The sequence below is a fragment of the Anopheles stephensi genome, chromosome 2 (assembly GCF_013141755.1).
Source record: "Anopheles stephensi strain Indian chromosome 2, UCI_ANSTEP_V1.0, whole genome shotgun sequence".
In the NCBI taxonomy this organism is placed as follows: Eukaryota; Metazoa; Arthropoda; class Insecta; order Diptera; family Culicidae; genus Anopheles; species Anopheles stephensi.
The window spans coordinates 38,290,725-38,318,129 of NC_050202.1; the positions used below are offsets into that span (position 1 = coordinate 38,290,725).

A 27,405-nucleotide genomic window follows, 5' to 3' on the forward strand; every position below is an offset into this window, starting at 1 on the left:
AGGGAGGGGATCTTAGGGTCTTGGAGCTCCTTCCAAAGAATGCTCCGATTGTGGACCCAAACGAGGTGTTGGACGCCTCGTTTCCACTCATTGGGGAGTAATTTATAAATATATGTAAATATATATTTTTTGGAACTCACCCGCCTTGCCTCGTGTAGACGGACCTTAACATTAGGCCGCCACGCTTACACCCACCGGGATAAAGCGAGAGAGGTAGAGGTAGGCCACGCGTGTGCGTGCGCTACTAAGCGCTTTCTCGTTGCGTTTGTCCGCGTGTACTCTTCCTTCTGAGTGTCGTTGTCACTAACACGAACCTACGGTTGATGGTTCAGGAGGAACCGACGCTACCGAATTAAATCGGTTTATCAAAACTTCCCCTAGCTCGCTCGAAGGATCCGTCCCTAGTAGCAAAAATGAGTGACTTTCCTATTGGATTCTCGCTCCCTCCAATAAGAAAGGAGCGAATCTTCGAACGCGGCAGACCGTTCGAAGATTTATCCCCGAATGATAACCGAACGCATCATCGGCGCCGATCGTGCGGCCGTCGCCGCCAATCGCTCGGTCATCGGCGACCGACTGCTTGCACACAAATGAATAAAAAAAAGAATGAAAAAGGAAACAAAAAAACGGCTCGAGACCGGGCAGTTTTACTTTTGCAGGGTATTTCTGTTCTGCTCTGCCCCGTGCCCAGCTACTTCGCTGGCTTTTTTATTTATTCTATGGAGAGGCGGCGGTGGTGTTGCCTCTGAAGAATTGTGGTGGTTGTGGTGTTTGCTCGCTCTCGCCCCCCCCCGTATCGTCGTTCCGTCTGTGGCGTTCTCTATCCGAAGCTGCTGCGTTCACAAGCCAGACGGTGAGGCATTTTACCGTGTGTGCTGCAAATGAAAGAGAAATTAGTATTTTTTTCATACTTACCCAAAGTAGTCTCGATCTGGTGTCTGTGTGTTGGAGCTTCTTGACACTACCATGAGGCCATCGCGGTGTTGAAAAAACTACCGTCTACAAGGTGTGCAGTATTGGTCGGTGACAAACAGAATTGGAGCAACGAAGTGTACGCGTGTGTGCTTTCTTGTTTTTTTTTTGCTTACCGAATTTTCGGTTGCACGCTTTGCATGCTTTTGGTATGTGCGAAGAAAAAATTTTAATTGTTTCGGCTGGAGGTGGTTTGGAATCTAACGGAAAATCAGCCACACAGTTTGCAGTTGGCATTTTGGTCAGACGTGTTTAACCGTGTGAATACTTGTATTAAATTTTTGGTTCCTAGTTTTGTTTGCTCTGGTGTTCCCTTTAAGGATTCTAAACGATCGATTTTTCAGAGGTGTGTTTTAAAACTTCATTTATTGAAGTTGACGTATTATATTTATCATGATATCATATATATTTATCATGAGTATTTCATAAATACAGGCATCATGGAGGCCGACAAAATTTTGAAGCCCGTTGTTTCCCGGACTTGTGTTGGTTTTGGGACCACCTCGCAGACCCAGTTGTCCCCTCCGCCATTGGCTGCACTGCGAACCACCAAGTCTCCGCCAAAGATGGGGTCACGGCTGACAATGGTGTCCTCAGCGGCGATACCGCTAACTACCGGCGTGTCCCCTCCGTCGTTGATACCACGTCGGATCGGGGCGTCGTTCAATACGGTACTACAGCAGACCATGGTGTTTCCGGGGCAGACCCGCCTGTCCCCTCCGCCGTTGGTCGCACTGCGGACCAGCGAGTCTCCTCCGTCGTTGATACCACGGCGAACAAGCGTGTCGCCTACGACGGTACCACGGCAGACCAGGGTTTCGCCAGTGCCACTACCGCTAGTTACCCCGCCGACCCGCTTGTCCCCTCCGCCGTTGGTCGCACTGCGGACCAGCGAGTCTCCTCCGTCGTTGATACCACGGCGAACAAGCGTGTCGCCTACGACGGTACCACGGCAGACCAGGGTTTCGCCAGTGCCACTACCGCTAGTTACCCCGCCGACCCGCTTGTCCCCTCCGCCGTTGGTCGCACTGCGGACCACCGAGTATCCTCCGTCGTTGATACCACGGCGAACAAGCGTGTCGCCTACGACGGTACCACGGCAGACCAGGGTTTCTCCAGTGCCACTGCCGCTAGTTACCCCGCCGACCCGCTTGTCCCCTCCGCCCCTTCCTCGACCTTCTCTGGCGATTAGCCCATCCCCACGGCAAGAAGCTTCTCCATCGCGTAAAATAGACGACGAAAATTTAAAAAAAATTGATCAAATGTTCAAAATAATTATAGAAATGGACGTAAAAATTGATCTTCTATGCAAGATGTTTTGTAAACAACGAATTGTTTTTGAAAAAATAAGAAGTGAGCAGGAAATAATTGAATTCAATGTAAAATTAGAACAGCCGGAATATCAATTGGATGTTATGAATTCAATAGGCTTAATTATAGCAGGCATAAATAATGTCGAAAATAGAATGCACTCGGCACTTGATATAATTTTTGATAGACAATTTTTCGCCGAGTGTACCTGGAAACGTGGGGGAATGCCACCAAAAATTCCCCTCGCACCGTTTACGAATATTTTAAATTTATTTCAATTAATTGGTACGTCAGGTAGAGAAACCCCAAGTTCTGAAATGGTGGAAATGTTTTTCAAAAAAAAATTATACCACGCAACGGATAGATTAAATTTGCTGGGGCAAATAGAAACTACATGCCATAAACGTAAAAAAGTGTGAATAAAAAAATCGAAAGATGCAAATGGTTATAATTTATCCAACAAAATTTCATTGTGAATATTTATTTCTTGTTAATCCTGTCGCATCGTTCGAATCCAATCTTATCCTATCCTATTCTATCTTATCCTATCTTATCGTACCCTATCATATCTTATCCTATCTTATCGTATCCTATCATATCTTATCCTATCTTATCGTATCCTATCATATCTTATCCTATCTTATCGTATCCTATCATATCTTATCCTATCGTATCCTATCTTGTCCTATCCTATCCTATTCTATCCAATACTATCCTATAATATCCTATCCTATCATAACTCCTCCCATCCCAAAGTATGTAGTAGTGGCGTAAATATGAATTCAGTTTGTTTGCTTGTCCTTGCTGCTACTAGCTTACATTTAATTTCAGTTAAATTAATGGTTACGGTGGATGCTACAAGGTTGTCCATCGTTGCTCTGAATGTGTTTATTAAATTTGCACAGCAAGGATAGCTAAATGCCGGGATATGGTTTGGCAAAACATGGCCCTCAATTTTAATAATATTACTCGCCTCTGTAGTAGCAGAGCTGTATTGCATAATATGATTACTTTTTGTAAGAAACCAGCTGTCTTTGTTTCCTGTTTTCAGTACAAATCCATTCCTAACATAGCAAATTACCTCACTGTTTTTTATTTTTAATTTTGGATACGATTCTAAGGTTTCCTCGGCCGCAACATTGCACTCTTTGCGCTCTCCTAATCTGCAAATTACTTGTTGCAGTGTTTTGGAACCACTTCTTATCAAGCCTTTTATGATTTGTAAATGGTTTTCAAATGGATAGGTTGAAAACGTGTGGAGTGGACCAAACCTATCTACCTCTTCACTTACGTGTATTAAATTGTGAATGTTGCTGGTCAAGTGATTTCGGCTATAAATTGTACCGAACTGATTGACGAATGTCTTTAGTAAAGAGCCTGCGTATTCCCAATATTGGCTATAATAGTTCGATGACAAAAATGTAACAGCACAAAAATAAAGTTTGAAATGATGGAACGCACCTTCATTTAAAAAGTCCGACAGTATGGCCAGGCTTGCATAATGGAGGAAGGTACGATATTCAGTACCTTTCCAATAATGCAGGTAATGTAAAGGACGTAGAGTACGATCAGTTATTTCCGAGGGAAATTCAATTAACTTAAATAGTTTGTTAATCCTATCACATTCTTTAGACGACCACTTAGTAAATGGTTCCAACCCACCATGCGACCAGCCTTTCAATAGTTTCTTCGTCACTCCAAGATCTATTAAATGCAGCCTATCTCCAACTATAACGTTTTCAACTATGTTGAAATTCTTAATCTCAATAAGCGGGGATGGTCGCTTATAATGCGCAGCATACAACCCGCTCCTGAACTCTGCATCGGTGCGTTTTTCTGCTTCGGAATTCTCGAAAATAACCTTCCGAGCATCTTTCACGTGCACTCCTACACACTTGCATTTCATGCAACCGTGAATTGCGTTGAAGTAGGCTGCACCTGAAAATATAAATATATATTTGTTTTAAAAAATCTTCAGTAATGGTAAATATTTTGTGTCATACCTTTTATGAAGGCTCTTGCTGGTGAGTCTGCTACAATTAGACGCAAGTTTACATGGTATTGCTTTCCTCCTATTTTGAAACCAGACTCCAAAAGTTGGTTCAATTCGGTCACCAACGGTCGTAAATAATCTTCACAGTTATTCGGCTTACTGGATCCACAAAAAACACCTATCACCAGAACAGGTGTCCCAGAGATGTTGTGTAATTGCATCAAAATGGGCCAAAGCTGGGTTGGACCGTTATTGTATACAGGAATTCCATCCATCGAGAGATTGATTTCCAAACGATCGATGGTGGGCTTTGTGTTACTAAAATAAATAGCATAAAAATAAATTAATATTACCTGATTGAGGAAGCGAATGAACAAAAAATTTACACTTACCTAAAATAGTTTTGCAGGGCGGTTTCAATCCCCTGATACCAAAGCTGACCGCCTGCCACAGTCGCTATCTGGCTTCCAACACGTGTTGGCGTATTTAAAAATGTCCTGGCATCTTTGGGCACATAATAATCGGTTGTGTCGCGAACTAGCAACAACAGATCATTCACATGCGCCAGTGAAATTTTTGACGCAAGGGCCCAACGGCGTAGACCTTCTGGGAACGTCATTTTTTTACGTTCATCAGTCGCTACATTACCATCAAAAGTATTATGGTCCTCGGGAATGTCGTCATCGTCTTCAAGGATGTACGAAGTCTCTTCCGTTTCCTCGGATACTTCAAGTACTGGCGCGTTGTCAACCACCGCAACCTCAGCAGACGGAGGGACGGCTAAACAATACATTATTTAACGTATATCACCAACTGCACCAGTATTTAACTATATATACATACCATTCACCAACAAATCTGCGCTACTCGTTCCTGCTTGATGTTCGCGCTGCCAATCTTCCTCCAGCATACGCTTTTTAGCCGCACTTAGTTTTGCAAACTTTCCACTTGCTTTCAACTCTTTCACAGTGTGAGACATTTTGCCAAACTAAACTTTTTCACGTTTCACAGGGTATTTAAAATCAGCTAAGCGCTTTCACGACCGTCTTGCTACTGCGAGCAGATTTTCGATTTGGCGCGTTCTACAGCTGACGCCGGACAGCTGATCACCGATACCAATAAGCGCGGAAAGGGGGTAAACGTAGAGGTGCAAGAACGAATAACGATTCATTCTTGGGCGGGGTAGGAAGTGGGGATCAAGGGACGAAGGGGAAACGACGACGAACAGCCGTCGCCGAACGTATCGATAGGCGCGGGCAATGGAGGAAACGTAGAGGGGCAAGAACAATTCGTACTTCGGGTTAATTGATGGACGACGGAGACGAGTCGCGTTAATGGCGGTGGGTAGCGCTATAGGCTTTGCCGTGAGTAGGAGCGAGATAGTAATACAAAAGTCACTCATTTTTGCTACTAGGGGTACCACAACCCTACACTCACTCTCACTTCACTGCACTTTACTTAACTTCCGTCACGAGAAAGCGTTCGCAGCCTGCTCACTGGGACCCTCTAAGCAGTTTTTTGTTTAAGGCTGATCCAGGCTGTTCGGCGTTCTCGGCCAAGAGCCTGGGGCCGCCCGATTCCCTCCGTAACAGAACACTTGATCCTAGTTCACTTCACTCAGCAACTATCACTGGAACTATCACTTCCACAAGCACTTATCTCCAGCCCAGCAAAAAAATTGTAGTACAAAATTGCTGCTTTCACAAAAATAATGCCAATAACACCGGGAGTGATTTGCAAAACACGTCCGTTCCTCGACATTGTTTACTCAACATGTGTGTGTGTGTGTGTGTGTGTGTGTTGTAGGTTTTTTGGTCCGGTTCTATTGCTGTGGCTAAGGCTTCGATGGGGGTTGGTTCGATCCGGTTATCTAATGTAGTGTGTGATGTGGGTCTGGACTGAAACAGTCAAGCACAGGTATTTGCACAGTACAAACATGAATTTTTCTGCGTGCAATGTTCTCCAAGCAGCCCAGCCATGACACAGCCTATGATCGACCAAGTCCACATCGAACTCAAAAGCGATCGGCGGATTCCATCTCGCAACAGCTGGAGTGACTCCACTGTTTACGAGGCTGTACCCGCCGACCACTCCCAAGCCCAGCGCCAACACAGGTGGACCCGCTGTATCAAAGCTGGACTGACTTGTAGCACACTACTACAGACGAAAAAGCCTGCCTCTTCTTTACGGCAGTATGGAAATCGCCCTCGAATAACATTGTGCTGTCAACGCGTCACCCGTTGCGCTACATAAAACACTTATAACAAAGACAACACTACGAATAACATAAAAGGAATGGCGGATATGGATTGGAAGGATAAGGGGGATGCGGTATCAAAGGATAAGAACGTTGTCTCTGGTAAATCGGAAAATGAGCCTCATGTATGCGAGGTCTCTGGTCGCCAACACTTCCCTGATTTATATGCCCGGTCGTCTGCCGATGCTCTCGACTGCGCCCAACAAGGAGAGTCTTGCGGTTTCAAACTCCACGCAGGACCACAGAAGGTGATCCACATGACATGTTGTGTGTTGATTTCATGCTCCCTAGTGCGAGTCTAAGACAACGATACTGTAGCCTCTCTAGTTTGAGGGTATGCGTGTTGGATGCCCAATGAAAACATATGCTTCCATATTCCAACACGGACAGTACGGATATCAGCTTTAGCATTAGCATAGGAGCGTAGATGTAAGAATACCCTGATTGTAAATGTAGTAGTGTTAAGAATAAAATTAAGTCAATCGCAAACCAGACTCCGGACGGTGTACAACTATTTTTGGTTAGAGCTATTTTCGTTACATAAAAATTGGTCCTTCGAACCGGATCGATAGCCGATCTTTTAGCTAATTACTGGTAGTTTTAACCGTTAATTGATAGTGTTCGTAGTGATATTTGGGAATAATGTCGAACCCCGAAATCACTTTTAGTGAAGTGCAAGGTGCATCGAGCCCAAAGGAAATGGCGTTCGTGCCAAGTATGTTCGCACGTTACCATGCGCATATGATGCGTAGGTTAGAATCGTTGGCAAACGCAATAAGTGCAAGTGAGAATACGGATCCGAGCTATTTTCAGGAATGTTCGGAACAGTTAGCATCTATTTCGTCCGCATTTGAAGCTAGACATTCAGCGTGCCTGGAGACAATGGTGCTTGAACAAGTACAAGAGGAAGAGAGACAGTACGAGGAGTTCGAGCGGCGTCGATTCGAGCTCTCTCTCTCACGCTGAAAAGGCGCCAGGCTGCGTGGTGTGCGTCAACTCTTAGTGCAACGCACTCACCAAAGGTGTCGAACCCGAATGTGCGCTTATCCGAAATACCGTAAACAAAATTTGATGGACATTAGAATCCTGGCACGCGTTTCGGGACGCTTTTCGGAGTATGATCGACGGGCATCAAAGTTTATCGGAAGTAGATAAACTCACCTATTTAAAACGTGTGGTATCAAAAGAAGCAGCTTTAGTGATCGAATCGGTAGAAATTACAGCTGCCAATTACAGTGTAGCGTGGGAACTGTTAAAAACACGATACGAAAATAAAAATGTGTCAGTGCGGCGGTATTTAGACGAACTTTTCGCTATTCCTTCAGTGAAGCGAGAAGCGTACGAGGAGATCACCATTTTGTTGGATGGTTTTGAGCGAACAATCAAAATGGTGGAAAAAATTGGCGTTCCGACCGCAGGATGGAGTGTACTGTTGGCTTCACAGGTCATTCATGCTTGACAGGTCCAACAATGAACAGTATCCAGCCGGTAGTGGAACCACTCCCGGAGCTTCAGTTAATGTGAGTTCCACTCGTACCTCAGTTGTTGGTGAAAGACCAGTCAACGCAGTCATGTTGGCGCCAACTGATGTTCAGCCAGCCACTTCCGTATTGCTGCCAACGGTATTGGTGACAGTGAAGGCACTAAATGGCAACACGACGATAGCCCGAGCCGTGCTTGATGGCGGGGCACAGATCAACCTGGTTACGGAAAGATTAGTGCAGAGACTGCAAGCACCGAAGAGACGGAATCATCTACCCATCGAAGGAGTTGGAAGAGGCTGTCAAACTTCCTTATTTTCCGTAAGCTTGGTCGTGAATGCCAAATGCACTAATGTTGACTTTCGTTTAAGGTTGCACATCTTTCCTGAGATTATGTGGAATCTTCCCCCGGCTAAAGTTGATCACATCGAACTACCAAACGACATCTGCCTGGCTGATCCAACCTGGGCTGAGGTTGGAAATATCGATATGCTGCTCGGCAGAGAACTATACAATGATATACTTTTAGACGGTGTGATTAGACTTAAGTCGGAGAGGCAAAACATGTTGCTTCAAAACACGCAATTCGGTTGGATAGTTTCGGGAAAGGCGACGGTAGAGCAACGAGAACATAGGAGGAGGATAGTAAACTTAGCTTGCAACGAACTGTAATTAGATGAGCAGTTAACTAAATTCTGGGAAATCGAACAATGCCAAACCTCAAGTATTTTATCTCCCATGGAAACAGAATGTGAAGAAATTTTTGAGCGTACCACTACTACAGGGCCGTATGGTAGATTCATATTAACGTTACCAAAAGATTCAGCAAAAATCAAAACATTAGGAGCTTCATACAACATAGCGAAACGTCGCCTTCAATCGTTGACCCGCCGGCTAAGAGCAAATCCTGAATTGAAACGTCAATACCAGGCCTTTTTGAGCGAGTATTTAGAGTTAGGACATATGCAAGAAATCACCCCCAACCCCAATGATGAATTGCTTGCCTACTACATGCCACACCATTGTATTGTCCGTCCCGAAAGCCTTACTACAAAACTACGGGTGGTCTTCGACGCATCTTGTGCCACAGAATCCGGTGTATCTGTGAACGATGCTCTTTTAGTTGGTCCTGTCATACAAGACGATCTCGTTAGTCTTGCCATGCGGTTTTGAATACCTAACCTATATATGCTGTGACAACAGATATAGAGAAGATGTATCGTCAGGTATGGATAGCAGAAACAGACCGTCCTTTGCAACGAATTCTTTGGGAAGATGGAGAACAAGGCGGAATTAAAGCGTTTGAAATAAAAACTGTTACATATGGCACAGCCTCGGCCCCATACTTAGCCACAAAGACATTACAAACTCTTGCAAATGAGGCCATACACTCACATCCCATAGCGTCACAGATTTTGGCATCTGACTTTTACATGGATGATATGATAAGCGGAGCAGACACGATTGAACAAGGAGAGTTGTTATGTTATGTGCGTGTTGTGAGTTGTTGTTATGTGCGCAAATTACGGACTTACTCGAATCAGCTGGCTTCAAATTACGCAAAGTGACATCTAACTCTAAGCAGTTATTGAACACGCTTCCAAACGAACTTTGCAAAATGGGAGAGGAATTGTTACTGGACCCAACGAAATCCATTAAAGCGCTTGGGTTAAAATGGAATCCTAGTGAAGACCAACTGGGTTTTGATGTACCATGCTGGCCTGTAGAAGGAATGGTTTTTAAACGAAGTGCTGTATCAGATGCTGCTCGTTTATTCGATCCGTTGGGATTGATCGGACCGGTAATTGTCTTGGCCAAATGCTTCTTACAAGAATTATGGCAGAAAGAGGTGAATTGGGATGAGCCATTAGACGACGAGATAAGCAAACGATGGCTAAACCTGAAGCAAGAGATGGTATATGTTGCTGAAATAGCAGTTCCACGTCGCGTGGTGGGTGAAAGAGCACAGCTACTTGAGCTACACGGGTTTGGCGATGCTTCTCAAAAGGCGTATGGTGCGTGTATTTATGTGCGATCGATTATGGCAGATGGCAATACAAAGGTTGAATTCTTATACGCTAAATTCAATGTAGCACCTATTGACACCAGCAAGAAAAAGAAAAGCGTAACAATACCTCGATTAGAGTTGTCAGCCGCGTTACTATTATGTCACTTATGGCAAAAGGTGAAGAGTAGCATCAAGAGAGCATTAAAAGCAATATTTTGGGTAGATTCGATCATTGTTTTACACTGGATTGATGGACATCCTTCGCGCTGGAAACCCTTTGTAGCGAATTTCGGAGATACAGCATCTCACAGAAAAGGAGCAATGGTTTCACGTTCCTGGCGAAGAAAATCCTGCCGATATTTTATCAAGAGGAATGCTTCCATGCCAATTGAAGAAGAATGAAGTATGGTGACATGGACCGAAATGGTTTAGCCAGTCGATAGATTATACATCACGAACGAAAATACCACATTCGCGTTTTACATCAGAAGAACTAGAAGAGCGTCAGATAGTGCTTGCCGTAAGATCCCAGACAACAGACCCATTATTTTCGCTAAGATCATCATATCCCGCTTTAGTTCAGTTGGTAGCATACCTGTTAAGGTTTAGAGTAAATAGCCAGAAGATAAACCGAACTAATCGACGAAAAGGAGTTCTCTCGATATTAGAACTGCGCCAAGCAACAGAGACTCTTATACGATTAGCGCAAGCAGAAACATTTGCGGAAAAAATAACGTCTTTACAAAGCGATGGAGAAGTCAAACAAAATTCTAAGCTAAAGGCTCTGGCTTCGATTATCCTGAATGGAATTGTGCGCATAGGTGGCAGGCTACGACACGCTCCAGTCACCGGAAACCGAAAACATCCAATAATACTCGATCCAAAACATCCGCTTACCAGCATGATCATGCAGTCTTACCATCGCCAATTTTTGCATGCCGGACCACAATTGCTTATCTCTATGATTCGGGAACGATTCTGGCCATTACGTGTACGTAACCTTGCCCGAAGAACTTTACACGAATGCGTAAAATGTTTTAGAAGAAAGCCAACATGTGTAGAGCAGATTATGGGTGACTTGCCGCCAGAAGTCTTAAATACTGGAATGGCCCTACCCATTCTTAAATACTGGAGTGGACCTCTGTGGACCCTTTTGGTATCGCCTCGCACCACGAAAAGGCGTTCCGGTTAAATGTTTTGTAGCTGTTTTTATATGCCTTGTCACAAAGGCAGTACATGTGGAACTCTTCGCTAATTTATCCACCAGCTCGTTCATTGCCGCCCTTAAATGATTCGTGGCAAGACGCGGTAAACCAACCAGAATCGAATGCGACAGCGCAAAAAACTTTAGAGGAGCGGAACGCGCACTGAAGGAGTTGTACGATCTATTACGAACTCAACAAGCCGAACATACCATATCGTCTCATTGCCATTCGGAAGGAATCGAGTTTAAGTTTATCCCGCCACGATCACCGAACTTTGGCGGTTTATGGGAAGCAGTGATTAAAAGCATAAAGAACCATCTGAAATCTACAATCGGTGCAGAAGTACTGTTGAAGGACGATCTCGAAACGTTGCTGATTCAAATCGAAGCCTGCTTAAACTCACGACCGCTAACTCAACTAAAGTCAGATCCGGAGGACTTAAAAGTCTTGATTTTCTCGTCCATCGAACCTTGGTGTCAATTCCCGAACCTTCACACTATATTTGGTTAACAACTTAAACAACTATATTTGGATATACAACCTGATTAAATTTATTAATCCCTCTTGATACTGCATTATACATTTCGTTAGTCCGCTTCGATTATCTGGTATTCGCTGAACAACAATACTTTGTTTCTATCGCATATTTTTAAGCTTCAATTACCTTCTTTTTCCAGCTAAATAAGTGTACTAAATAACGAACAGTAATAACTCCCTTTACAATTGTCACTTACATTGTTTTTTACTGAATTTATTCCACAAGTATATGCAGCAGAGGAATAAAAATAGTTTCATCGCGAATGCTTGGTATAGCAACTAATTTACATTTAACTTGCCCCGGGCATATATACACAAACGACGTATCTAATTTTTTAATGGATCCTCTGTAAGCGTTTAAAATACTTGACTCACAAGGATAATCAAAAGCCAAGTTTTTTTTCCTTCAACCTACGCCCGCAAATGCGCACATTGCCATCTTCCATTTGGCCATTAACTGTTTGAAATTGGTATATACTGTTATCCTTGCTCATATAACAACAATTATTCTCGTTATTTTGAAGCACACAATCTTTCTGGAGGTTAAATGTTATTATATTCCCTCGTTTGGAAATAGAGGGCTTTGATGCTGTGTAAGGGTTTCCTATATAATACTCCTCATATTCCATAAGTCGGTTGATTGCCTGTTCTAGCTCCTTCCATCCCCTACGTAATAATTTTTTTAAACATTTTAACTGATTTTCAAATGGGTAAGTGGAAAAGGATGATAAAGGTCCAAATCGCTCCACCTCCTCATACAAATGTTGCAATATGTGCACATTACTGCTTATATGTTGTTCGCCATACACACTTGCAAAGTCCTCAACGAATTTGTTTCATAATTGGCCTGCAAAACGCCACTTCTCCTTATAAACTGAAGAGGACAGCAATGTCACAGCACAAAACAGCAGTAAGTAATGTCTGTACTCACAATCAGTAAGATGGGGTTTCAGCACTACGAACCCGGCATAATGGAGAAAAGACGCGCTCTCCGACGCTTTCCAAAAATGTGCCTGCTTGATAGGACGTATTTTGCGATGAATTTCTGTCGGCAACTTAATCTGTCAATATGGTTTGATATTTGAACACATTGTTTTGTCGTCCAGCGTTGCTTTCTCAACGTTCCATCCCGAAAGCCTAAAATATAGTGCTTGCCGACACCTTGATCCACACTGTGTAGTCGATCTCCTGTTGGTATGTCCTTGATGATGTTGAAGAACCGCAAATCCACCAACGGCGTTTCCGTCTTGCGATGTCCAGGGTATGCATTGTCCCTAAAACACTTATCCGTTCGTTACGGAGCGTTTGTATCAGGAAATGTCATTGTACGTCCTGCCTGACTGTATTTGCCGACGACGGTACATTTCAAGCAGCTGTCGTATCCGGTGTGTCCCTTGACTCCTGTCGACATAAAAATAGAAAAAATAGTTAGACACTACAATAAATTATATCCTGGAAAGGGTAACAGACTGTGCACAATGTCTTAACCGCTAAAGCATAATTTTATCAATCATTACCTTTGATGAATGCCCTCGCAGGAGTGTCTGCCACGATTGCGCGCAGTCTTATGGCGACATGGCATCCATGAACGATTATGCCACGCTGCATCAAATCATTAATTTCGATCACCATCGGACGAAGATATTCTTCTGCAGATTCGGGTTTGGTCGTTCCACAGAAGATGCCAGCAGTCATAACCGGTGCTTGGGGCAGCTCATGAATAGAAAACAAGATTGGCCAGAACTGCATGCTGCTATTTGTATGTAAAGGCAGAACATTGATCGATATGGTTAGGCATAGCTGGGTGGCAGGTGATTTCTCATTACTAAAAACAGAAGAAGTGATGGTTATTCAATGGATCAACATGGAACTTTTGCAAATAACACATAAAATAAACCCGCTCCTCCTTCCGCTCTAGCTACGCAGATCTACGCACGTCTACGCATCTACGTAGCTCGACGCAGATCTACTGCGATCCGTTTTCAGCAACGTCTTAGCGGTTGATGGAACCTTAACGTGAGCTTGTTGAAAAAGTTTAAGTACCTTATTGATCGAGCGGTACGAGGCATTTGTGGATAACGCCCAGTAACGGATGCCATCTGTGATAGACATTCCTTCTATCGGTCGGACGAACAATTGGTTCCTCATTTTCCACATTAGAAAAATCCGGAACAACAACATCCTCCTGCACATAACTTTCCATTTCAGCGGTAACACTTGGGACTGGAGTCTCAAATGAAGCACGGGATGGGCCTGAAACAAAAATAAAAATTATTATCTATGTGATAATGACGATTATGGGGTTGTATTTCGGTGGTCCATTGGAGATCATGTGAAACTTATGAGCAAGCAAAGGCTCCTGCTGGTGTACTTTTCAACGTCTGACCAGGAGGGGGTAGGGGATGATGGGGGGATTAGCTTTGTGAAGTACTTATAGCTTCGATAGACAGGACTCTTTCTGCGAGACCTCTAACGGAGGCTCCTAATCTTAAACCTCTTATACTAGCTAGTCGTCGGGATCCTAGGAATCCGCCTACACTACCCGCAATTGATTTCACTGGGTTTGTTTACCTGGAGCTGGTTCTGCAGCGTCTTGATGCTGTGGTGCCATTATATATTGCTCATATTTTCTAGCCTTTGGTAAAAATTTCCTGTAGCACGAGAAGGTTTCGAATCGGACATCTTCTGGCTTTCTCAAAGAAAATCACCAAAACTTTAAAAACAGTAGGTACTAATTAAAAGCTAGTAAAATTGTACTCCAACATTTATTGACGGAGAAGAGATTTGGATCAACAATCACACAGTGAATAGAACGAAGACGATCGGCTTCGTCAACCTCTCTCTCTCTTCTAATCGCATCACGCATGAACTCTTACCCCTTCTCGCCTACAGGGCTCGTCTATTCACTTTGCGATGCGAACGGCATATTTTGTACAAAGTGTTTCAATTTGTTATATACATTTTTTCGACAATACCTACCGTCTTGACAATAAAATCATGTCGCAAACCATGAGGAAGAAATTGAAGAACTAAAAACACTTCGGGATTGAATGAAAATACTCAAACGAAATGTAAAAACAATAATGACGGTATAATATATGCCGTTCATGTCGTAAAATAACAAGAAAACCCTGTACCAGTGCACACATGCCCATACACATATTCACCCAAACAAGGTGAATCTATACCCAAGGGGAAATTTTCGAGCATAAATTTTTCCCTCTCTTTTTATTTATACACCTTTTCCGTTCGCACTCATGGATGATTTGTCACACACTCGAGTTTGGTTCATGATGACCTAAATGTTTACATTTTGCTCTCCATTTATCATTATACCCATCTCGCTTACGCCTACAGATTCACCTTGTTTGGGTATATGTGTATATGTGTAATATGTGTACTGGCATGTGTGCACTCGTACAGGGTTTGTCTCGTTACTTTACGATACGAATGGTATATATTATACCGTCATTATTGTTTTTACAGTTCGTTTGAGTATTTTCATTCAATCCCAAAGTGTTTTTAGTTCATCGATCTCTTTCACATGGTTTTCGATATGATTTTATTTTCAAGATGGTAGGTTTTGTCGAAAAAATGTATATAACAAATTGAAACACTTTGTACAAAATATGCCGTTCGCATCGCAAAGTGAATAGGCGAGCCCTGTATCGTTGATCGCTGATTTTTGGTCTGGCTGCTCATGGAGAAGAGGTAAGAGTTCATAAGTGATTTGATTAGAAGAGAGGGAGAGGTTGACGAAGCCGATCGTATTCGTTCTATTCACTGCGTGATTGTTGATCCAAATCTCTTCTCCGCCAATAAATGTTGCGGAAAATTTTATTAGGTTTCAAGTCGTGCGATTTGTTTTGAGCAATTTGAGCAGGCAATGATTTCGTCAATGAAAACGGATGCTGCGGATCTTTCGATCGTCATAGGGATCGGCTCAGGATATGCCCTCAAATACAGTTACTAAATTAACCTTCACGACGACCATGTTCCGGACAAAAATGGGGACGACACTGGAGCATTTCTTTGCCTGGTTCAGGTGCGCAATATGTACGTGATGCATTTCGCTCGTTCATGTTTTTATTGGTAGTAAAAGCCGTAATTCTATAACCTTTATAATACCTCTTCTGTATTAACATGTAAAGTAACCATTTTATATTTACATCTTGTATTCCTAGCACCTAACACTATCGCACTGAGCGGCCGGGATGGGCCTCCGGCTCGAAGGGATCATCGAGTACAAACACCAAATGGTTGGCCCTTGTACACTTTTTCACCTTATATAAAGAACTTTGTAGTAAGGAAGCTCCTCACTCCTCTTTAAACCTCTGAAACGGTATACAATCGACACCAACAGGAGATCGACTACACTGTGTGAACCATCTTGTCCAGTGCAACCAGGCAACAAAACATTCCTCTTCAGCAACAGCACCATCATAATCCGTGCTAGAAGCAACTCCAACTTGTTGTCGGGAGACTAAAAGATGCAAAATTGATCTTAAATAAAAGCAAACAAATTTGTGTAGAATGATGATTGATCAAACTTACTGTTAATGGAAGGCAATTTATACACAGAAGGACGGTAGGAAGAACTGAACGGAAAAAGAACACCCAATGCTGATTGCTGGCAAGCCGCCGGTAACGTAATGACCAATTTGGAACCCGTGATCGAGCAAAGTCAGTGCTCAAGGCCGCGCACGATCCCAGCATACGATATGCATTCTCCGATACCCATGGCCAGGTTCTCCTACGAGGTACAGCTCACCCGCTAACTGTAAATGCACAATCCGTTGATATCCTCCTCACCACATAGTTATCGTGATCCTTTTCCCGCTCCGTCTTCCGTGCCAACACCTCCCAACGTTCACCATGGCGCTGCAGAACTAAAAGGCAAAAAACTATAAGCCAGATATCTGGGATAAAAGCATATAATTATATTTACCTGATTAGATGCGCTCATCGACTTTGTAGAGCAAACAGATTTTTGAATCTGAAAAATAAGAAAACTTCAACCAATACTAGCCATTCCAGCGTCTAGTATGACTGTAGCACTGCTTCATTTTTCTTCTTAACCACACCATGATCTGCTACGCGCAAGCGTACCACGCTCCAATTTATATTACGTGTACTTCATTCCTGCTCTGAGCAAGTCTGGTGGTTCAGTCTTCAGGCTGTGGTATACATGCACACGGCATTCTGTTTCTAATCTTACTCTTACTCACCCGTTTCAGCACAACTAAAAAGTTTCACACGCACAGATCACAGCTGATAAACAACACACTCGACGCCCGCCCCTCCAACCTTGCAGTAAAAGTACCGTTGTTACACACAAACATACCACCACCACTCAACGCGAAGAGTCTACGGACATGTAGAGAAGCAAAGCAAAATCAAGAGAGAAAAGAGCAAATACAAGAATAGAGGAACTCCCGAAAACACATGACGAGATACGACAAAACACAATACATTGACAAAAACTTATCCTGGAATATTTGTTTACATTTTGCATTGCTATCCTCGAAAAATTTATCGAAACATAGATTTTTCGAAGATAGTGAACTTTTGTTTATTTACATTCGATGAACATGGTTCCGGTTCATTTTATGACAGGGTTCATTCAAAATGTAAACAAACAGAATCAAAACAAAAAACAAGTTATCCTCGAAATAATTTAAATTTCGTAAATCTTTTCGAGGAAATTTCGTTAACGAATGTATTTACCAAAACATTTACGAAAACAAGGAGAACAGATAACTTGGGGCTGTGTCAAAAAATGTGTAAACAAACTCCGTTGGAGTTCAGAAAGGTAAACATGCGCAATCCACTTGGTTATGTGCAAAAATTCGTGAAATAATCTTAATATTTTTTATTTTGAACACATCATACCTATTACCGATATGTGCAGTGCCGTGGAATAACAAAAATTACTTCAAAAAAGCTGTGTGTTTACAAGGTGTATGTATTTAGAAGGTGGATTTTTATCGATTTGACAGGGCGACATTTTAGTCGAGTTATGTCAGAGTTTGTTTACAAAAACATATGGTATGGGGCTACCAACATGAACAAACAGCCTCGATTCTCAGTCCTATGAGCAATTTCGCTAATTTATGGGTCATCTTCGCATATTAAGTGTTATCCCACAGACGATTGACGATATTTGGTTGCATTTTTCGTCAAAAAATCGCAAGCGATACCATCACCGGCGCCTCCTCCGACGCTGCCGTCACTCTTCTCAATACCCTTCCCCTTGATCACCACGGAACTGTTATCACAGGTCGAGAAATGTCAATTTGCTCTAAACAACTCTACCTTCTATATCTACATACCTTGGTGTGTTTACGTTTAGATGTTTTGTTTACGCTTAGACGTCACACCATACTTGACGAAAGCTAGTTTCGTCAAGTTTTTGATAAACGAAATATTTCAAGGATACAGTGAGTAAGGATGAGTGTCGCTCGCGTGGGGGGCACTCAGAAAGTTTATAAATAGGGCAGAAAACACAATTATATCTCTCTTCGAATTTGGAATCTGAACACGACGCTTGGTAAATATTGCAACACACATCGATCCGAAACTCCGCGAATTCTTCATGGTGCCGTGACCAGGATATATAGCTCGAATTTCTGGTGCTTTCGCGAGTTTGATCGACCCATCGTTCACCGTTTTCTGTGTCGTACCACATTTCGTTTGGATTTTCGTGCACCGTACAGCTGTTTTTGCCGCATCACGCATTACACTGCAGGTCACTCACTCACACGCACATACACACACACGATTGCACAATGCCCGTACCACCCGTTGTTTTGGCGTCCCGTCGGACAATTTTGTTGGCGTCCCTTACTCGGTACGAGAAATTTTTGGATAGTTTCGTTCACGCACGGGATCAAGTACAAGTGGAGGTTCGCTTAAGAAAATTCGAAACATTATGCAAGGACCTAGAGAGTGTTCAACAAGAATTAGAGGATTCCGCTTCCACGCTGGAAGAAACAACGCAGAATGCTGCATTTCGAGAGAATTTCGAGAATAGATTGATTCGTGTCCAATCTCAACTGCAGGCAAAGCTAGCTCCTACCGCGCACCCGAGCACTGGATCGAACTCACTCAAGGGCATCAAGCTTCCCACCATCGCGCATCATACGTCACAGGGTCACGAACTGAGTCACTCGCGGCGAATAACCTTTCCGCGTCAAACTAGTTTTGGTACCACGTCACATGAAACACCAAATTGCATTTTATGCAATTCCTCGCATTCATTGCTAAAATGCCCACGATTTGAAGGAATGGAGCCTAAGGATCGCTATCGTTTCGCGATGACCGCACGTTTATGCACAAATTGCTTACGCGAGAATCATGCGGCTCGTGATTGTCCGGCGCACTACAAATGCCGGTATTGTAATTTGGCACACCACACAAAACTGCACGTCACACCGAATAGCCCTAGTTACACAGCTCCGCCACATCACACACACAACACCGCTAACGATCACACAGCCACCGATAACACACAACCCCCATTTGCAGCAGCACTACAGCAAGCACCCGAGCAGGTATTGCTCCAAACTGCTTTCGTGAATATTATTGATAATTTCGGAATTGCTCATCCTGCGCGCGCGCTGTTGGACAGCGCATCGCAGCCGAATCTAACTAGCGATCGACTCGCTAAACGGCTAAGTTTGAGGACGAGTAACGTACACGTTACCACGCTAAATTGGATTTTGTCACCACCCAACACCTGGAAAACCGTTGTGGCTAATCGTGTTGCTGAGATCCAGAACTATTCACGTCCTCGTCAGTGGAAACACATTCCCGGCTCAACAAATCTCGCCGGCCTGGTATCTCGTGGGATGTCAGCAGTGGACATGCTGAAAAGGTCGATATGGACTTGTGGTCCCGAGTGGTTGGGGCTACCTGCTTTTGATTGGCCAATATCGAATTCATTGCTGGCGGCCGAAGCTGATATTGAAATTCGTCGGACACGCACACAACAATCGTCACAAGTTACTTCATCCGCGATCACACCTAAATTCCTGGAAGCAGCTAAACTCACATTATGCATCCTGGCGCAACAAGACGAGTTTTCATCGGAGATCCGGTTGCTGAAGAAGGGAGAAACTATAGGGCGGCGCTCACCTCTACGGCGCTTGAATCCATTCCTCGATGAGGAAGGAATAGTGCGAGTGGGTGGCCGATTGAAGCTTGCACAGCTTCCCTACCAGTTCAAACACCCTATCCTACTTCCCAAGAAACATCCGTTTGCTCGTCTCATCGCATACCACTTTCATGAAAAGCTGATGCATGGCGGGGGAAGACTATTACTTTCCCAGATTCGAGAAGAATATTGGCCGCTCGACGGACGGAGATTAGTGAAAGGAGTAGTCCGTAATTGTTTTCGTTGCATACGACAGGATCCCGCCCTAGTGCAACAACAAACCGGCCAACTTCCGTATCAACGCATCACTCCGAGCCGGCCGTTTTCTGTTACTGGAGTGGATTACGCCGGCCCATTTTGTCTTAAGCCGACGTACAAGAGAGCTGCCGCTGCCAAGTGTTATTTGTTTTTGTTCTTTTGTTTTGCAACCAAGGCGGTTCACCTGGAGCTGGTCAGCGATCTCACCACTGCAGGGTTCTTGGCCGCTTTACACCGTTCCACAGCCCGGCGCGGGCTACCGTCGGATATACACTCCGACAACGTAAACAACTTGAAGGTTCGTCACACGCGCTAAAAGAATTTTTTGAGTTATTTCAGAGTGAGCAACAGCAAAACATCATCGCAACCAACTGCTCTGACATGGGGATTACCTGGCAATTACTCGTGCAACGTTTCTGGAAGCATTGGACCACTGAGTATCTGCAGGAAATGCAGAAGGACAATAAGGTTGCGGTTCGGTGCGAAATCGTTCCCGGCAGACTGGCCATCCTTGTGGACGATTCCCTCCCCATCACCCGATGGCCACTGGCGCGCATCATTGTTGTACACCCTGGAGAGGATCAGCTTACAGTAGTGAAGCTGAAAACGGCAAAAGGATTAATCTCTCGTCCTGTTACGAAAATTTGCGTTTTACCTGTTGCGAAACCGTTCTGTTAGTACCGCGTGTTAGTTATTTTGTTATGACATTCTGTCATGGGGGGGAGTATGTTTACGTTTAGATGTTTTGTTTACGCTTAGACGTCACACCATACTTGACGAAAGCTAGTTTCGTCAAGTTTTTGATAAACGAAATATTTCAAGGATACAGTGAGTAAGGATGAGTGTCGCTCGCGTGGGGGGCACTCAGAAAGTTTATAAATAGGGCAGAAAACACAATTATATCTCTCTTCGAATTTGGAATCTGAACACGACGCTTGGTAAATATTGCAACACACATCGATCCGAAACTCCGCGAAATCTTCACTGTGTGTGTGGCTGATACTCCAGCATCTTCCCATGTGTGTAAACAACGCCAAGAGTATTACTGTTTTGTGATCATCATATTTCATTCGGATTGCACATTACCGGGCAGAAAAAGGTAACGTATTGTTTTCCATACTACTGTGTTCATAGCAACGCCTACTGTTATTTCATTTGCGCTAATATTACACCTTGTTTAACCTTTTTTTTTCTTATATATTGCATCGGGATGGTTTGAGCATTGCGTCGCACGCCTTTCATCGGGTGTATTGTGGCCGAAATTTCATTCACTACCGCAGCCGTTTGGGCAGTTCGGGCATCCAGTTTTAATAATAAACATTGTGAACAAAAATCGTGCCCACGACAAGTTGTTTTTGCTTGAACTAACTCTGTGTTCTTATTTACATGAATAGATACGGTGGACGGATGAATGCTGCTTGCTGACGACTGCTCTTCGTGAAATGTTGATCCCGGTGATGAAACACACATGATTGGTGACGGCTGACGGGATCCTTGATACACGACAGTCGTTTTTGCCGGTCGCGCAACGTCATGCGCGCATGAACCAGCAGTTGAAGCAACAGACGATTTCGGCGTCGGACTTGTGGTCGGCTGCGATCCTCGCATTGGTTCGTCAAACTATCCTAACGGTCGCGGAATGCCATCCACGGATCCAGCAGCGGGAATGACCGATGGTACCGGCGTCGCACTTGTGGACAGCTGCGATCTGTGCGAACGCTTTAACGACATTGTCGCTAGTGGAACAACACGCACGGAACTAGCAGGCACAAGAATCATCCCACGTATCGCTTTCGTTGAGGGCTGCGATCCTAGCTTTTGTTCCATCGATCCTGCCGGACGCGTAGCGATATCCACGGAACCAGCAGTGAGAGCAGTAAAAGATTCCGACGTCGCAGACGATCCTGCCGGCCGCGGAATGACACGCATGGAACCAGCAGCGGGAACAAATGCCGGTACCGGCGTCGCACTAGTGGACGGCTGCGATATTCGCTTTTGTTCCACCGATCCTGCCGGTCGCGTAACGATAACCATGGAACCAGCATCGGGGGCAAGAGACGGTTCCGGCGTCGGTCTTGATGACGTTCGCGGTCCAAAAACACGGACGATCGCTCCTGTGGAGCATAATACAGCCGAAGGCAGTTGTTGCAGTGCAAAAAGGCGCCCTTTCTTTGGTGGTTCCGACATTATATTTTGGCTGAAATAATCAGTCGTTTTATTATTTTTTATGTAAGTATGATAATAATTTGATTCATTGTCATGCACTTAATCTTACTTACTTTTATTTATTTATTTTCCAGGTGAAACTGCTGTGTTGAATTTGAATGCTGCTTTGTGCTTTGAAATCTCAGTGTTTATGTTTATGTTTTCAGCTGTCACTTTCAATAAAGGGTAACAATCACACGCACAATGCCACATTCATGCTAGATGACACGCACACACTGAAAGAAATCGCGGCGAAACAGCCAAGGGGCGAAATGGACGAAATGGGCGAAAAGCTGTCGAAATTTGGAAATCGTCATAAAACGCGTCCAAGTGATGGCTTTTATGACGGATTTTTGCTTCGGGATTTTTCCCCCATTTCGCTCGATTTCTACATATCCCTGGCCATCAATCGTGCTAGCCGGGTACTGCTCCTATAGCATAGTTTGAAACATCCCCGGCTAGCACGATTGATGGCCAGGGCTATGTAGAAATCGAGCGAAATGGGGGAAAAATCCCGAAGCAAAAATCCGTCATAAAAGCCATCACTTCCCGGGTAGCACGATTGATGGCCAGGGGTATGTAGAAATCGAGCGAAATGGGGGAAAAATCCCGAAGCAAAAATCCGTCATAAAAGTCATCACTTCCCGGCTAGCACGATTGAGGGCCAGGGGTATGTAGAAATCGAGCGAAATGGGGAAAAAATCCCGAAGCAAAAATCCGTCATAAAAGCCATCACTTGGACGCGTTTTATGACGATTTCCAAATTTCGACAGCTTTTGGCCCATTTCGTCCATTTCGCCCCTTGGCTGTTTCGCCGCGATTTCTTTCAGTGTGTGCGTGTCATCTAGCATGAATGTGGCATTGTGCGTGTGATTGTTACCCTTTATTGAAAGTGACAGCTGAAAACATAAACATAAACACTGAGATTTCAAAGCACAAAGCAGCATTCAAATTCAACACAGCAGTTTCACCTGGAAAATAAATAAATAAAAGTAAGTAAGATTAAGTGCATGACAATGAATCAAATTATTATCATACTTACATAAAAAATAATAAAACGACTGATTATTTCAGCCAAAATATAATGTCGGAACCACCAAAGAAAGGGCGCCTTTTTGCACTGCAACAACTGCCTTCGGCTGTATTATGCTCCACAGGAGCGATCGTCCGTGTTTTTGGACCGCGAACGTCATCAAGACCGACGCCGGAACCGTCTCTTGCCCCCGATGCTGGTTCCATGGATATCGTTACCCACATAACCAAAAAGCGATATCCGACCTTACTACGACCTATATACGGAGTCGTATATGTAGACTTATATGTACACTTACAGCAGTAATTAACAGACTTCGTGGATGAAAAAAAAGCGTGCCATAATTATAACAAACAAACCATAAATGTGAAATGTTTCATTCACGGTCCTGAAAATTTTCAGCGGAGTTTTGAAACGTTTCAACCGACCACTTTTTAAATGAAATAAATCAACAATTTAAATTATTCGTTCAAATTTTTTTTGACTTTTATTCGTTGACTTTCGATAAGTTTTTTGACACAACAATCGAACACATCGAAGCTATGCTTTTTCTCCTTCTTACACTCGTTGCGCGGGCAAGACACCGTCGAAAGAATAAAAAACAATACCTACATTTCATGGTAATTTTCACCGACTAGAACTAGAAGAAGAAGCGATATGGTCTTCTACGTCGATGGCAGATGTATCGTCGATAGCAGATTCAACCACATCTAAAAATTAATGATAATATCAGCACATGAATCACAATTTCATCTAATCCTAGAGGACAAATAGAAGAAAGACTAAAACTTCCCATGAACAGTGTGGTCAAAGGTTGACACTCCGACAGAATCGCACTGTTCTCCGAGTGCTGCTAATTGCCTTTTGCTTCTATACAAAATGCCATTCTTTTTCAACAACAAAACCTACACCACGCAATATGCACCAATGCACGCCTACAATTGTCAATTGACGAAGCAAAATTTGTCAAAGCATTCTTCGATGAATCAAAATGGCAAGCAACTGAACGAATTTTGAAAAAAATCTCAAAGCTGATGAAATCATTCACAAATCAGTTAAAAGGTGAAACATTTCCAGTAATTTCAGAAATATTTCAACAATTTATTTTTCTCCCATAAATTTTTTTTACCGACATGAGATAAAATAGCACGTCTCGGAACCAATTTTCCTTTAAGACCACAAAGTCGGATAGTCAGTACAAGCTAAAACCTACCGACTTATATCAGACTTTGTGGTCGTAAGGAGGTTATGTGGGTACGCGACCGGCAGGATCGGTGGAACAAAAGCGAATATCGCAGCCGTCCACTAGTGCGACGCCGGTACCGGCATTTGTTCCCGCTGCTGGTTCCATGCGTGTCATTCCGCGGCCGGCAGGATCGTCTGCGACGTCGGAATCTTTTACTGCTCTCACTGCTGGTTCCGTGGATATCGCTACGCGTCCGGCAGGATCGATGGAACAAAAGCTAGGATCGCAGCCCTCAACGAAAGCGATACGTGGGATGATTCTTGTGCCTGCTAGTTCCGTGCGTGTTGTTCCACTAGCGACAATGTCGTTAAAGCGTTCGCACAGATCGCAGCTGTCCACAAGTGCGACGCCGGTACCATCGGTCATTCCCGCTGCTGGATCCGTGGATGGCATTCCGCGACCGTTAGGATAGTTTGACGAACCAATGCGAGGATCGCAGCCGACCACAAGTCCGACGTCGAAATCGTCTGTTGCTTCAACTGCTGGTTCATGCGCGCATGACGTTGCGCGACCGGCAAAAACGACTGTCGTGTATCAAGGATCCCGTCAGCCGTCACCAATCATGTGTGTTTCATCACTGGGATCAACATTTCACGAAGAGCAGTCGTCAGCAAGCAGCATTCATCCGTCCACCGTATCTATTCATGTAAATAAGAACACAGAGTTAGTTCAAGCAAAAACAACTTGTCGTGGGCACGATTTTTGTTCACAATGTTTATTATTAAAACTGGATGCCCGAACTGCCCAAACGGCTGCGGTAGTGAATGAAATTTCGGCCACAATACACCCGATGAAAGGCGTGCGACGCAATGCTCAAACCATCCCGATGCAATATATAAGAAAAAAAAAGGTTAAACAAGGTGTAATATTAGCGCAAATGAAATAACAGTAGGCGTTGCTATGAACACAGTAGTATGGAAAACAATACGTTACCTTTTTCTGCCCGGTAATGTGCAATCCGAATGAAATATGATGATCACAAAACAGTAATACTCTTGGCGTTGTTTACACACATGGGAAGATGCTGGAGTATCAGCCACACACACAGCTTTTTTGAAGCAATTTTTATTATTCCACGGCACTGCAAATATCGGTAATAAGTAAGATGTGTTCAAAATAAAGAATATTTGTTATTTGGTATTTGTTATGGTTATTTTGCACATAACCAAGCGGATTGCGCATGTTTACTTTTCTGAACTCCAACTGAGTTTGTTTACACATTTTTTGACACAGCGGCGTTTTGCTCGCTTTTGACGCACGCACACATTCAAAGACAGCACAGCGCATGCGCTGCAACGAGCAAAACAGCTAGTTCGCCCGAGCGAGATTGCCCCCCACGAGTTTCACCCATTTTCGCACGATTTCTACATACTCTTCACCTACAAACTGACCCGAATTGTTTGCCGGGTTGGGCGCGTTTTATGACGATTTCCAAATTTCGACAGCTTTTCGCCCATTTCGTCCATTTCGCCCCTTGGCTGTTTCGTCGCGAATTATAACTCGAGGCAAGTTTATTTGAAATAAATCTAGTATTCGATCCACTATTGTTAACTCGAGCAGACCAAGCGAAGGAGTGATTGATCCGGAGATCTCCGTGCAGATACCTGGCCTTGTTAGGGTTGTTTGAATCAGGCGGCTAACCTTTTTTCTTGGGAAACCAAGAGAAGTTTTTAGCGGCGGACTCGCACTTCACTAACTCGGCTTGGACAACGGGAATGCCGTAGCTCGATCAGACGATTAGCCTTTTTTCCTGAATAATCAGGAGAAGTTTCTAACCGTGGTTCTTGCTTGGCTTAATTTCGCCTAATTCTTCCGACGGAGTGGGGAGACACCAAAGTGCGTAACCAATTTCCGGAGGGAAGGCAAAGGTGAAACTTTCCCGATTCTGTATGGATACCCAAACAATGAAACACAAGTTTCTTCGTTGAGGTCTGGATTACAAGTCAATTTTTATTCTCAAAAATTCTGTCTTATATACTAAAATTCCGTGGGAAAAAGAACATGAAACAGCATTACATCGATCTCCTTTATTCTAATTCGGTATGCTGATGCGTTGACCCCTGCCAGGCGTCGGCTAGTGTAGGAGGTCTGTAATGTTACAATATCTGGCAATTGTTACCCTATCGTTTTATGACCATGGGTAATGCATCGTGCATCTGTGGTTCAGATGCGTATGCCTATTTTCCTATTGCTTCGCGTTGTTTGTTCTATTCGTCAAATTGGTCTTTCCTTCATTGCCCTACGACCATGCCTTGATCTTTACGTTGGTCGTTTTTTCTTAATCGCGCAATGACAATGTATGCGTTGTTCTAGTATTAACCTCTTTCAGCCCATGCTCTTCACTTTCGTTTTTATTACACGGCTTGAGTTTATGATTTCCCTTAGCCTGGATATTGTCCCTTTTTTAGATATTTTTTGACATACCCTGACATGTTACCATAATTTCGTCTTTCTTACGGTATGGGGTCTTTCTGTGATTCAAGGTTGTTTTTCGGTGAGAATTTTATCCTAAACAAAAGATATTTATAAATTTCCCATTTAATCCTTGCATGCCGTTAAATTTAGCTCAATTCGTCGCGTTGGTAACAACTATCGATCAAAAATGGGTAATCTCCCGTTACGGTGGGCAAATTGATATATGGGAGGAATCGGTTCACCAATTTACGTTCCATTCTAAAAAATTAAGCTCTGTAGATTGATTGTTTTCCGAAGTTTTGTAGGACAAATTATCGCGATTGTCTGTT

The 27,405-nt window shown here is 43.6% G+C and overlaps 3 protein-coding genes and 3 long non-coding RNA genes across 9 annotated transcripts; 3 read left to right on the top strand and 3 right to left on the bottom strand.

Annotated features, from left to right (window-relative positions):
* Positions 1–2,593: 2,593 nt before the first annotated feature.
* On the bottom strand, positions 2,594–5,601 carry LOC118502516. The gene is made up of 4 exons (XM_036034767.1): positions 5,120–5,601; positions 4,669–5,056; positions 4,287–4,594; positions 2,594–4,221 (listed from the first exon to the last, which is right to left on the bottom strand). The coding sequence occupies exons 1-4, from the start codon at positions 5,253–5,255 to the stop codon at positions 3,017–3,019; spliced, it is 2,037 nt and encodes a 678-aa protein (XP_035890660.1). The 5' UTR covers positions 5,256–5,601; the 3' UTR covers positions 2,594–3,016.
* Positions 5,602–11,935: 6,334 nt separating this feature from the next.
* On the bottom strand, positions 11,936–15,489 carry LOC118503205. 2 transcript variants are annotated; one of them, XM_036036194.1, is made up of 4 exons: positions 14,336–15,489; positions 13,808–14,017; positions 13,282–13,589; positions 11,936–13,165 (listed from the first exon to the last, which is right to left on the bottom strand). In XM_036036194.1, the coding sequence occupies exons 2-4, from the start codon at positions 13,861–13,863 to the stop codon at positions 13,059–13,061; spliced, it is 471 nt and encodes a 156-aa protein (XP_035892087.1). In that variant the 5' UTR covers positions 13,864–14,017; positions 14,336–15,489; the 3' UTR covers positions 11,936–13,058. The 2 variants fall into 2 exon arrangements, with proteins under 2 accessions (XP_035892087.1, XP_035892086.1); XM_036036193.1 differs by having other exon boundaries at positions 13,808–15,489.
* A 36-nt stretch (positions 15,490–15,525) lies between these two features.
* Positions 15,526–16,313, top strand: LOC118503207. The gene is made up of 2 exons (XR_004905164.1): positions 15,526–15,856; positions 15,949–16,313. It is a non-coding gene; the product is annotated as an uncharacterized LOC118503207 (long non-coding RNA).
* On the bottom strand, positions 15,873–17,277 carry LOC118503206. Of its 3 annotated transcripts, none has more exons than XR_004905162.1 (3): positions 16,993–17,277; positions 16,319–16,760; positions 15,873–16,247 (listed from the first exon to the last, which is right to left on the bottom strand). It is a non-coding gene; the product is annotated as an uncharacterized LOC118503206 (long non-coding RNA). The 3 variants fall into 3 exon arrangements; XR_004905163.1 differs by having other exon boundaries at positions 16,849–17,277; XR_004905161.1 differs by having other exon boundaries at positions 16,319–17,271.
* Positions 17,278–22,270: 4,993 nt separating this feature from the next.
* Positions 22,271–22,580, top strand: LOC118503671. Its single transcript, XR_004905205.1, has 2 exons — positions 22,271–22,406; positions 22,478–22,580. It is a non-coding gene; the product is annotated as an uncharacterized LOC118503671 (long non-coding RNA).
* An 848-nt stretch (positions 22,581–23,428) lies between these two features.
* On the top strand, positions 23,429–25,073 carry LOC118508018. The gene is made up of 2 exons (XM_036047409.1): positions 23,429–23,633; positions 24,674–25,073. Exons 1-2 carry the CDS (start codon positions 23,467–23,469, stop codon positions 25,071–25,073), a joined length of 567 nt encoding a protein of 188 aa, XP_035903302.1. The 5' UTR covers positions 23,429–23,466.
* Positions 25,074–27,405: the final 2,332 nt, after the last annotated feature.

Bases quoted from the DNA above. Each gene is read 5' to 3' on its own strand.
- LOC118502516 (XM_036034767.1), bottom strand. From the start codon at position 5,255: ATGTCTCACACTGTGAAAGAGTTGAAAGCAAGTGGAAAGTTTGCAAAA. The intron at 5,057-5,119 runs GTATGTATATAT...TGTATTGTTTAG, and splicing joins CGCAGATTTGTTGGTGAATG to CCGTCCCTCCGTCTGCTGAG. The intron at 4,595-4,668 runs GTAAGTGTAAAT...TATTTATTTTAG, and splicing joins GCCCTGCAAAACTATTTTAG to TAACACAAAGCCCACCATCG.
- LOC118503205 (XM_036036194.1), bottom strand. From the start codon at position 13,863: ATGGCATCCGTTACTGGGCGTTATCCACAAATGCCTCGTACCGCTCGA. The intron at 13,590-13,807 runs GTACTTAAACTT...TTCTGTTTTTAG, and splicing joins CGTACCGCTCGATCAATAAG to TAATGAGAAATCACCTGCCA. The intron at 13,166-13,281 runs GTAATGATTGAT...TTATGTCGACAG, and splicing joins TGCGAGGGCATTCATCAAAG to GAGTCAAGGGACACACCGGA.
- LOC118508018 (XM_036047409.1), top strand. From the start codon at position 23,467: ATGTCGGAACCACCAAAGAAAGGGCGCCTTTTTGCACTGCAACAACTG. The intron at 23,634-24,673 runs CCACATAACCAA...TTATGTGGGTAC, and splicing joins GGTTCCATGGATATCGTTAC to GCGACCGGCAGGATCGGTGG.